This window comes from Seriola lalandi, unplaced genomic scaffold (assembly GCF_002814215.2).
Source record: "Seriola lalandi dorsalis isolate HSWRI2012SDOR001 ecotype SW California unplaced genomic scaffold, Sedor1 jcf7180002054524, whole genome shotgun sequence".
NCBI lineage: Eukaryota > Metazoa > Chordata > Actinopteri > Carangiformes > Carangidae > Seriola > Seriola lalandi.
In genome coordinates this window covers 2238274-2250730 of record NW_019525077.1, presented here as the reverse complement: position 1 = coordinate 2250730, position 12457 = coordinate 2238274, and the positions used below count along the sequence as shown (strand labels likewise).

General features: G+C 43.0%; 2 protein-coding genes across 2 annotated transcripts in view; both read left to right on the top strand.

Annotated features, from left to right (window-relative positions):
* Window positions 1-12457, top strand: part of rasgef1ba (RasGEF domain family, member 1Ba) — a 115365-nt gene that overhangs the window by 69553 nt on the left and 33355 nt on the right. The window lies entirely within an intron of this gene.
* Window positions 7365-11156, top strand: LOC111660927 (uncharacterized). The gene is made up of 3 exons (XM_023414370.2): window positions 7365-7491; window positions 9479-10123; window positions 10327-11156. The coding sequence occupies exons 1-3, from the start codon at window positions 7443-7445 to the stop codon at window positions 10833-10835; spliced, it is 1203 nt and encodes a 400-aa protein (XP_023270138.1). The 5' UTR covers window positions 7365-7442; the 3' UTR covers window positions 10836-11156.

Below are 12457 nucleotides of genomic sequence, written 5' to 3'. Positions count from 1 at the left end.
GGGGGATTTGGATGATGCTGGAATCTGGATCACTGGATTCAAGATGTTTGAGGTTACGGAAATCAGGAATTTCTCAATAAGTATGGGTGTAATATCTCCAGGTAAAAACAGGACAAAGCACCTGGATTAAAGGAGGTAATTGTACATTCTGCTGTTGCTACATAGCTAACGTTAGCATTAACAGCTGTTTACTTAGTTCAGCATCAAACTTCATTCCTTTACTCACCAACAGGTGTCTCCATGAGGTGGAAAGCGACGGCAGTGTTAACTCTTGTCTATATCACGTCTTTTCTTCTGCTGAAGTTAGCATGCTAACCAGCTAGCCCCGGCCCGCTGTGTCACTTTCCGATAGCGACTCGCTGTAGCCTCCAGTCACTGCTAATGGAAGACCTGACTGACTGTGAATGTTAAGCAGATTCTAGCTGTCTGTTATTACTACATGTCTAAAATCCTGTGACTTCCTCCAGTGGCTGAGGAAATATGAAAATCTGTTTACAAGTAAAGAGCATTTTTATCAGCACTTTAACGTGTAAGCAATTTTTACCAGGTGATAGTTTGATGTAAACAGTGGTTTCATGCGGTAAATATGAATCTGTGAAACGTGCAGTAACTAGCTCTCGAATAAATGCAGCTTTGTGAAGTACAAAAGAAAAATATTTCCATCTGAAATGTGGTGAAGTAGAAGTGTAAACGTGTCTCTGATGTGTCTCCTTCATTGACAAATGTAGAATCTTGTAGAGTCTTCAGGTTTCAACATTCGTTTTGGGCGATAGCCAAAATTGAATATCTTAATACGGTCCAGCCCCAATTATTGTGATAATATCATAAGGGTGGGGGTGGGGGGTTATTACATAATTATATTATTGTATTTAATGTTTCAGGCCACAATGATGCTGCCACTAAACCGCAGCTCAAAGATTTATTTGTCACATGCAAAGGTTCAATGTACAGTAAGCTTAGCAGTGAAATGAGGGTCACACTTGGCAGTTAGTGTGTTAAACTTTCCCCCCTTTCACCATCGACTGTTTTCACAGTTTTAACCTCAATGTGTTAAATTCAGATCATCAGATTCGTTCTAAACGGGGTCATGGAGGATTTCTGAAGATGTTCCCACAGAGAACTGAGTCGACTCAACGGACAATGACCAAGGGGTCCATTGTGAAATGCAGGTCACAGTGTTCTTGAGTGAGGCCACTTCAGATATCATTAACCACCGTAGATGTTCTTTTTCTCAGCCGCAGACCACCGTGGCAGGAACAAGAGGAATCATTCATTCAGCTGTTTACTCCGTTCAGTCCTTCAGTCGGCCTCGTCCGCATGATACGGTGTCACGCCGACCGACCCTGTGATGTAACCAGCGAGCGCTGACTCTAAAGGCTTATGGACAGTCTCTGAGGGCGCTGACCGACATTTAGCAGTTACATAAACCGTCACAGTTTTCCCTCACTGAAGAATTTCCTACCTAATTTGGTAAAAAAAAAAAAAAAAAAAAAAACCCTGGAGGAATGCGACTACAAGCAACAGAAAAACTGTGATATATTTAGGAGTCTTTTAACTCTTTGTTCCACTTTTAGCCGCTCAGTTCCTGTTTGGAGCTGCAGCCCATGTGAACAAAAGGAGGAGGAATTCAAGGTGGAAATGCTCGCAGAGTTACACAGATTTTCAGATGACTGTGACTCAAATTAAAACGTACAGGAAGTGTGATGTGTGACTGAGGGACGATTTTAGCTCCGTACATATACAGAGAGGTGGTGATCTGATGCCCCGTGACTGACAGTATGTGGATATTTACACAGTAGTTCAGTAGAAGTCTGTGTTCACATGGCGTTTTCTGCCAAAGCCAAAAACCTTTACCGCACACTCACCCAGATGGCCTCCTGCACTTCATCTCAGATTGATCTGTGTTGTTGAATATGTTACGGTGGGATGTGATGGGTTTTTTTTTTCCCCCATATAGGCATCTGCTGCTGGGAGGAAGTGTTTTGAAGCGCAGATGCTCCGCCGTGAGTTCGCTGCCGGTCAAAGTGGCCTCTGCAAATTGGTGGATACTATAAAAATGAAAGCAAATTAGAGGGCGTCCAGGCTCGGGACCAAGACTTCTGTAATTCATCTGAGATTCTTTGAGAGTAGAGCTTTGGGAACCGAGGGGCTCACACGTCTCCACATCACAACAGCTCTGAAGCCCCACTCCTTATGGCTGATGAATGACCCACCGCGGTTCTTCCATGTGTGTTTTGAAATCCTGCGGTTCGGTATCCCACCCTGCTGCAGGAGGCATATGCTCTGCAGCTGCAAGTTTCCTATAGGGGAACGCTTTCTGCATGGGTTGCTGTAATATCAACAGACGATGATGAGCTTATGATTACCACCCAAAGGCATGAGGTCCTTTTTTTGTTTTGTGGTGGATGGATGGATCATAAAAACACTGGAATATGACACGGTAGATCTGTGTTCGATTCCCACGTGAAACCGGCAGTTTATATCGTAACCGTGGCAACAAAGATCGTCTAAATGTTGAGAGAGAACTCATTTTAACCCAAATCACGACCTCTCCCTGAACTTAACCAAGTCGTTTTTGTGCCTAAGCCTAACCAAGCCGTGACCGTTGCTACAGTAAGTATGGCGGTTGCTCAGGTCGGGGGGGACTGGTTGATGATGAGGGACATGTGGGTTGTCAGGAGCAGGAGATACTGTGGCTGTCAGGAATTCTTGATATCTCCAACTTTAAATCACATCCAGGAGGCTGACGTGAACGGGTTTCCCTGCTTGGCTGTCTCTAATTATGGTCGATGCAATAAGACATGAATGTGACATAAACTTAAGAAAAACAACGTGTTTTTCTTACAAAATATGGAGCTTTTCAAAAACAAGTTTGTATTTTTCACTGTTGAGCAGCAACAAAAGTCAAAGTTACTGCGTCTACAAGTCAAACTGCACAAGTGTTTTATTTTTTTTTACTTCAAACGGATGGGGGATGGTTGAGGCTTTGACTTGAGGAATGTGGACATCAGAATTTTGCATTTAAATAATAACTTAAAAAAATAAGTGAATAAAATGTCATCATGTGCTGCAGAGGTTGTGAGTGTGCAGGAGCACTTGCAGACGAGTGCTCCAGTTGACATCACTTTGATTCCTCAGAGGCCAAAAGCTGGAAAAAACCCACAAATTCCACAAATTGTTGCACAGCTCCCATGTCGAGTCTTTGTTTGCGTCTGGTGTGAAAGTTTGCGAATCACTGATCTAAACAACACGGCTGCTGCTGCTGGTTGTCAGGAGACATGAAAGGAGAGTGGGGGTCGGGGGCGTGGGGGGGGGTAAGGGAGGATGGAGCCACGCCAAAGAGCAGCACGGCAGGCAGGGATCCTGGGCCTCCACAGTGGGAGACCTCAGTTCTGCTCCTGCCTCAGCTGACGTAACCGTCTCCAGCGTGTGAACCGTCTGTAGCTCATCTTACCTCGCCGTGTGCTCGCTGACCTGGTTTTCTGCACCGCCAGTCTCACCGGGAGAACACCCCCCCCCCCCTTTGAGGACAGGAAACAAGACGCGAACAGGAGACAGCACAGCCTCTGTAGTTATTCATTTAAGGCCCAGGTCGCATTTTGTAAGCCTGGCTCTTTTGTTTTGGGTGCACAGATCAAGAGAACTCAGACTATTAATTAGCCAGATTCCAGGTTTAAACCTCGCAGCACCACAGTTTCCCCCCGCAAAAATTGATGTGTCCCTCAGGAATCCTCCCTTTATCCTTTTCCTGCTCACACTTTGTAGGTCAGCTCATAGTCTAAGTTGTAAAAAATATGCAAAGAATGTTATTCCCAGTCCGTGCTGGAACACCTCTAAACGAGCATTTCATGAATAATAATACGGCCACTTACTGCTGTTAGTGATGTAATTAGGAAATCTGCATCAAATTGATTGTACAGGTGTGTTTTTCATAGACTTGCCAGTGAGTGTGTGTGTGTGTGTTAAGAGAGAAGAGTGTGTGATGTTCCTCTGCAGGTCAGTGGGGAACAGCCTGGAGGGGATGCGTGAGTAATGAGATGAATGTCCAGTCGACTGTCTCGGCTCCCCTCCTCCTCTGTAATTACCTATGCTGTGGTGGTCTCATCATTTGTACATTTAAAGTGTGTGTGTGTGTGTGTGTGTGTGTGTGTGTGTGTGTGTGTGTGTGTGTGTGTGTGCACTGTGCTGTGAAGAGGAACCTTTATCTCAGCCGGCGGCTCCAGGGTCTCGCTATAGTTCCAGGACTGAAACTACAAAATCAGATTTTTTTTAGGCCTGTTGTGCTAAATGCCCCGGAGTACTAGTTAGTTGGGTCGTTGATCAGAACTTGTCCAGAGATTCATCTTGAATTTCTCAAATTACCAGACTGACATTTCTCCTTCTTTTGGGGCCTTTCTGTCCCAAAATCTGTGGGACAGCTTCAAGGACTAAACTCCAGCACAGAAACAGGAAGTGCCGTTAGCGGATTCATTTTTGTGTTTCCACTACAATCAAACAGCTGCGACCATGAACACATTACAAAGTCTCGTTTGAACTGGGATTTTGGAACCGGATAAAAGAACAAAATAGTCATTGTATTGTTCTGTGTGATTTACTGGAAATGAGACATGAAGAGGCGTACAGACGTTTCTGAAATGTGGATGTGTAAAGGGGATTCAAATGCCAATAACACTGGAGGGAGTTCCTTTCTCAGGTCTGTTAATATCAATACCAGTGAAAACCAGTGTAACATCCAGTATTACTCCACCCAGATAGTTCCTGTGCCAGTAGAAAGTCCCACGCCCGCAGTGTGGGGTTTCTGGAAGACAGTTAATAGATCCAAAAGTGAAACTTGGCTCATCATGTGGCTGAAAGTTCTGCTTGAAGTTTATTAAAGGTCACTGGTTGTGAATTTTTTTCTGTGGGTGGAGAGACCTCCACTCAACAGTGGACCCCTTCTTCCATTATGACAAGAGGACTTTTTTCTTGTTGTATTCCCCTACAGCTTCCTCCACAGCATGTGCACAGTACTGGTTTGGTCAGAGTTCCTGTTTCTGCAGCAGTCGAGTTCGTCTGTCGTCATCAACTCCAGGAGGAAATGCAATTCTCTTATTTGGAGATCATTTCTCAAAATAGGTCACGATACAGAATCAGTTTTATCTTTATCTCATCATGTATGGGCGACTTTTAGACGAGATTTTACACTGTCTTCAAAGTCATTGTATAATGTGAAAAATTTATTATTGGACGCCACATTTGAGTAAGCTACGCTAGCACTTTCCCGTTCGCTTACAGTCTTTGCGCTAAGCTAATACCAAGCTAGTATTAAAAACACAGAAGACATTGGGTATTTTCTCTTAGTATTGTTTTAAACAAACCATCGCATAAACCGTGCGTTGCAACACAATAGGCAGATGTAGACAGACATCACAAGTCACTGTATTACAGAACAAAGGCTGGAAGCTTGACATGCAAATGTAATGGCATGAGAGCAGACTGAATCTGCATTAGCAGCAATTTAGGTGCCCCACCCTTCCCCCTCCCTCTTTTACTAATTGCTGTGTTTGTGGATGAAAGACTGAGGAGGTGAACCAGTGAACCAGTGACACAGAAGGAGGGACACCAAAGGTCCTAACGCTCTCAACAGACATTCGGAGAATGCACAAGACGACTCATTAACACCTCGCAGCCTCTTTAGGAGCCGTTTCCTCTGCATCCGTCCCTCTTGTTATTCAAAGCTGAGATTTGTTTACTGTCAAGCGCTCACACTTGGCAGTAAAACGCATCCGATCGTAACCGGACACGTCGAAACATGTGACTGAACTCAAAATGCACAGAGGAAACTTATGATTGCTTAATCCACATTCTGAGGTTGTCAGGGACTTGTGATTATACTACTTATTTATTTAGTGTGGTAAAGACGGTTCCCACTGTTCTGCTCCTTCTTCCTCTTTGTCTGTTCATCACAGTTGTGGTCATTTCAAAGTTGTGCTGATGCCAAGTGTGAACTGGATTCTGTCTCTGATGGATATTACAGGGTTCCCACAGGTCATTAAAAAGTCTGAAATTAAAATAAAGGAAAATAAGGGTGTTGCCATTTCATATCACTTGTTCCACGCTGTTGTTAACAAACACAAATTTATTTTAAGATGCGATCGTGCCCACGTGCTAGGGGGCGCTAACCTGATAGTTTGGCAATAAAACTGCTGTCTACGGGTTTTTGGTGAGAAAAGAAAAAGTCATCGTGTGTAGTGATGGTGATAAAAACAGGATTTTACAACTCTGGATGACTGCAATTATATTATTCACATAGTACAAAGTACAGGAATGTGCACGTAGATGTACTTGACTGTGTTTCCTGCTGGATGACATGTGGTTGTGCTGTGGCAGAGGCAGAGCAGCTGCTTCACCTTTTTTCTTACTGTACCACCCTGTTCTCTGGCCTCGGGGCTCCATGTGGGAATCCCACTGTGCCAACTGCTGTCTCATTGAAATGAATGATCTGGCTGCATTTTTTCATGCAGTGCTATTGTCTGTGTGAAAACAGCTCAGAAATATTTAACATGCACCTTAACCCCCACTCCTGTCTCTTATACACATCTACAGTAACTTGTGCCTCTTGTCTTGTGCTTGAATTTTGAATAAACAATAATTTTGATTCTAATATTTATTAATTTAACCTTAACATACAGTGTAAGTTGTCTAATCACCACGTTTTAACCGCATCATGCATCGTACCATCAGAGAGGTGTCTGATCAGTGACAGTGAGACAAAACACAAAGTCACACTGATAAAAAATTTCAGAGACAGGAAGAACAGGGAGTCCTGAAACAGATGTGCTGCTGATTTCAGCCTCATACAGTCAGCCTGGGCTCACGTGAAGAGACAGACTGAATCCACAGAGGAACTGTGGCAGATGCTGGAACGACCCACCTGCCAAGTACCTTGAAATACTGCGTGCAGGTGCACTGAGGAGAACTGTGTCTGTTTTAAAGGGAGAGCGTAGTAGGAAATTGATTTGATTTAGGTGTTTTTTTCTCTTTACTGCACTTTATATCAGATTAACTGATTAATAAAAACTATTCACGGCATTATTTTTGAAAGCGTCCTCACTTTACATTGAGTGCCTAAAACTTTAAAAGGATATTGCACAACAAGCTTCATCATTATATTATATACTGCATATTAATTTAAAACGGAGTGATGTTAAACTCAATAGATACAGTAACATGAAAAGGAGATCAAAAAAATATAGGATTTGTAAATCAATTTAGTGCAATATATCATTAAAGTATCTGTAATTCATTTTCAGCACAATGTGTGATTGAGTTTCTCGGTTTTTTACATGTTTTGCAATAACTGGTGCATCGTTGAAACTAAGGGGTATCACGTGACGCGTTGAACCCGGAAGAGAGGAGTGACGGCGTGTGAGGATTGTTTACATTTGTTGCAGCTCGTCGAGATGAATCCTCCGATGATCAACTCCACCAACTCCGTCTCAACAACAAGAAGTAAGACGCCTACGAGCAAGCGACATGTTTTATTTGTTGTTTATCGGACAGCAGAGAGTCAGAATCGGGCTAACAGTCATGTAGCTAGGTCAGCTAGCTGTTAGCCGCTGACGTTAGCTGCAGTGTTGTTAGCCTACTGATGGCAGAAATGGCTCTCTGGTTTGGTTTCACTTTAGTTTTAGGGTCGGTGAACAGTTCTTTGTTAATTGCCTTACTTACACAATAACACCCCGAGCCTTTTAAACTACATTACGTGTTGTCATGTTAGCATTAATATCGCTTGTGTCTGAATTAGCTTGTTGGCTAGCCCTCAACTTTTCAGGTGGTAATGTGAGCTAGCAACCTGCTCTCTGGCTAACAAGCAAACATGATTAATGATCTCTGCTAACGATGGCCTAAAATTACAACTCATGAACCCATAGCTGCCGAATTAATAGATTAATTCATATGTTGATCAAGCCAGTTTGTAAGTTTGTTGGTAAGTTTACACCCTTACTGCTGCAAAGACATACACACCCAGTTATTAATGGAGATTAAATAGCTGAGTCAGCGTTTATTTTACTGCATAGTTAGTTGTCATGCTGAGGATACAGAAGGGGGGAAAAAAAACTACACCCTGCTCCAAAAACTAAGATAAAAAGGACTGAATTCATTGTTGTCAGTCACGACTCACTGTGACCCAAAGTCTGCAGGTTTACAGCACAAGTCAGTCTGACAGACTTCACAGTCTGGGATGAATTTGCATGTTATTTTCCCCCTAGTTTGTTTTGTCTTCTCATTAGTGAGATGAGCAGAAAACCTGCAGTCTCCTGCTTAGTGACATCTCAGCCTGTGGACTCTAATGTGTAGTGGGTTCATTTTCTGGCTGTTTCACTGAATCCAAGATCACATTTGAAAAGAGTTATGTATCACTGCTGTGGTTACATCCCCACTTACAGTTCAGACAGTGATATACACTCAGTTTATTAGGTACGCAGAGCTAAAATTAACACAGTAATTCCAACTGAAACTGTTTTAACAAGGTGTTGTTGTGTGGCATCTTACTGAGAGGCGTTACTAGTATTTTGTCCACTTAATTTATATAATTTACAAAATAACATCTCTCAGTATATGACTGCACAATTCAAAAGCGCTACAAACTACAGCTTCAAAAATGACCATAAACAACACCCCAGTTTAACATTATAACCTTCGTTAAGATGTTAGAACATGTTAGACTGCATTAGTTTTTAGCTAGCTGTACCTAATGAATTGGTAATTACCTTAAATTTTGGACCTGTAGAGAAGCAACACTTGCACAGTGACTCTAACTTTTCCAAATTTAGATAGATAGATAGATAGATAGATAGATAGATAGATAGATAGATAGATAGATTAATAGATAGATAGATAGATAGATAGATAGATACTTTATTTATTTATAGTTAACTTTCCAACAGTTTAATCCTAAATGTATCTTCATCAGTCTGATCGGGATTGCAACAGTGTTTATAGATATACATTTATTATACTGAATCAGTGTGTAGCTTTCACTTTTTATTTGATGTTATATTCCACTTTTTATTTGATGTTATATTCCAATATCCCAGAACCTGCATGCAATGTGCTTACGCTGCATTCACGTCAAATGGCATGGATGGGAAAGATTGGGGAGATTCCCATGGTTGTGACTTGCAAGTGATAACATCACAGGACAGCTGTGTATGATCAATATAATACTGTACCCATTTAATTTGGATTTAATTTGCATGAGACGTTTGCTGATGCAAGGCGCCGATGTTTGCATGGTTTTCAGGCAGTTCTGTGTTACGAAGCGTTAAGTCAGAAAAATCTGATTTTCCATCATATTTATGACTTGAATGTCGATGTCGGCAATATTTACAAGCTGGAAACTTCTATATGTGATAACTTTTTTGAACGTGGCATAAGAATTATGTTCAGTTATGTTCAGTTGTCATTGTACTCAGCTTTGTTTGTGTACGTGCAGGGAAACGAGAGGCCGAGCGCTCTGTTAACTGGACGGTGGAGGAAACGCAGGTGCTGCTGTGCGCCTGGAGCGACGAGCGCGTCCAGAAGAGCTTGGCGGAAAACCTCCGCAACCGCCACGTCTTCAAACACCTCTCAGCCCGCATGAGTGAGATGGGTTTCAGTCGGAGTCCACACCAGTGCCGGCTGCGGGTCAAAACTCTGAAGGCTAACTACGTGAGAGCCAAACTGCAGAAGAGCGTCGACAGCTCGCAGCCATGCACTTTTAAATACTTTGCAGAGATGGACGCCGTGTTGGGCCGGAGGTCAGTGGGAGGGCCCTATTTTGTTTCTCCAGAACAGATGGCAGAGTGTCACCCTAACTCCATTGATAGGACAGGAAGTGTCCCGCTAGATTTAAACTCTAGTACAGAGATTACTGAACACCATTTTGGTTCTTTGGGGAGGACAGGAAGACAATTTATGAGCTCTGTAGACGGGAGAGGAGGCCGGCAGTCGTGGCAGCTCGACTCTGACGTCAAGTTGGAGGACGGAGGAGATTCAACGGATGAATTTGAGTTCAACAACGCAGGATTTCCACAATGTCCGAGAGACAGGTGCCATGAAGTCTGGAGTCTGGAGTCATCCGTCCATCGTGACATGAGTGGTATGTGCTGAGATTATTATATACTCACATTTTGTTTGCAGGAACGAGAGAATGTTTGGCATGACTTAATTAATCAATCAGAATAGTTGCAGATTAATTTTCTGTTTCTTAATTGATTAATTATTTCAGTCATTAATGTCAGTAATAATAATCACATACCGTTTCCTGTTGTATAATTTATATTTTTATATCTTGTGTCATAGGTACAACTGTGGAAAACAGCTTGAGCACTCCTTCCCCACATGTAGTACCACCTCCATCTCCTCCTCCTCCTCCTCCGCCTCTTACCCAGTCCACTGGCTCTCCTCTCCCCGCACCCCCAGATCCAAGCCCCAGCACCCTCCCCACCTCTGGCCACCACCCCCTCGAGTCCTCCCGCCTGGAACCCGTCCTCAAGCACCTGCTGGAGAGCTTCCACCGGCTGGTGTCGGAGACCCGGGGCCTGCTGGTGCAGGTGGAGGGCCAACGGCAGGAGCACGCCCGCTGGCACCAGGAGCTCCTGGCCCAGTGGCTGCAGAGGGAGGAGCGCCGGCAGAGGGAGACAGCCGAGAGGGAGGAGAGGAGGGAGAAAGCTCGCATGGAGCACGAGATCCGAGTCCTGGAGCTCCTCACAGGTCTAGCCAGAGAACACGGGTGTAAGTGCGGAGGCGGACAGACTGTATCAGGGGCAGCGAGCAGCTCGAGTCACAACACGAACGAAGACAGAAAGTAGGTATATATAATGGTATTCAAGCTCAGGTGGAACCAAATAACAACACTGACAATGCACAACAACTACATTCAGGGCAGCGTGGTTTGCATCGAGACTCTAACTGAACCAAAAAATTACGGGAAAAGACCCTCAAACTGCAAGAGTGTGAGAAAAAGCTGCTGATTGATTACTGACAGCCGGAGGTCAGCTGTGCTCAGAACACAAAGTTACAGTTGGAGTGTGAAGGAGAAGATGCTTTTCTCTCTGGTCTCCGTTGATTGTACCAAATGTGATGGAACTGCTTCATGCACTTTTACAGAAATAAAAAATTAAAAAAAAAAACTACTTCCTGTTTACTGTTGCAATCTGTTTGAATGTTTGATTTAAAAAAAAAAAAAAAAAAAATGCCCTTCAACCAGGAAGTCACAAGTTTAATTCCCCTCCGCATAAAATAAGCATTTGTCAATTCTCCAGATGTTTTTGTTCAGATGATGACACTGGACCAAATGGGAAACATCCTACTATGAATTCCTGATGCTTATCCTCAGTACTCTGTGTTCAAGTTGTTATGGGGAATGTTGCACAAACATAAAGTCGGTATTTATTTATTATTTCCCTGCAGGAACGTTTCAAATCCAGCATACAAGTCTGGATTTAACGCTTGCATAAGAGACCTTTAGCACAGTTTTGACACTCCGGCCAGGCTCTTCCTCCAGAACAGTAAACATCTGATGTCTTGAGTCACACAGCATGATAATGAAAATGAAAGCATGTGGACATCATGTACCTTTTCACAGTTCTGTGACTGTATTGATTTGTGATCTATTTTTTTGCTATGAAAGCTTTAACCTGTCTAAACGAGCTACACGGGAATATCCCTTGTCTGTGATGGGGAATTTTTTTTTTTTCTTCTTCCTGCTTTACACTCTGAATCCAATTTATTGAACCTCCGGGCTGTAACTGCCCCATGCTGATTGTTACCTGAATAGACAAACTGGAAATCTTTCACTGGGCCATTCAGCACAGGCTGCCATGAAGGTAGAGTGTGAACGAGTTGAGATGGAAAAGCCCCACTTCCTTTGGCTTTTGAAATGCTAAAACCAGACTGTAATCAACACTGGTCAGACTGGTATTGTGTTTTACAGACAGGTTTAAAACCAGATATGGCGGCTGATATTCTCTATTTTTTATTACAAATAAGAAAAGACCAAATTCAACAATGAATTAATCCTAATAACAAGAATCGTCTGTGTGGCTAAAGCCGTTCTGCGCCACAGCGCTCCATTGTTGTACAGAATTATTAAAACCCATCAGTAACCCTGAGCCTGCTGCTCAGGGTGACATGTTCCTTCATTACCATGAGCACACACTTATAACATTCACTTTGACTCAGTCCCACACACGCACACACACACACACACACACACACACACACACACACCATCCTGCTGCTCCAAATAAAGCACCAAATGTGTATTATTCCACCAGTGAAAATAGTCCTCCAACAAATGTACAATTTCCTCCTGTATTATTATTAAAATTACTGAGCGTTTTGTAAAAATCTAACTTTATTTTGAAGTGTTGATCCATCAGAAGATATAAAAACCGTCTCAGTGTAGTTTTACTTCTCCTCTCTCAGGCTT

Coding starts and splice junctions, on each gene's coding strand:
- LOC111660927 (XM_023414370.2), top strand. CDS start 7,443: ATGAATCCTCCGATGATCAACTCCACCAACTCCGTCTCAACAACAAGA. Junction 7,492..9,478: donor CTCCGTCTCAACAACAAGAA/GTAAGACGCCTA, acceptor GTGTACGTGCAG/GGAAACGAGAGGCCGAGCGC. Junction 10,124..10,326: donor CGTCCATCGTGACATGAGTG/GTATGTGCTGAG, acceptor CTTGTGTCATAG/GTACAACTGTGGAAAACAGC.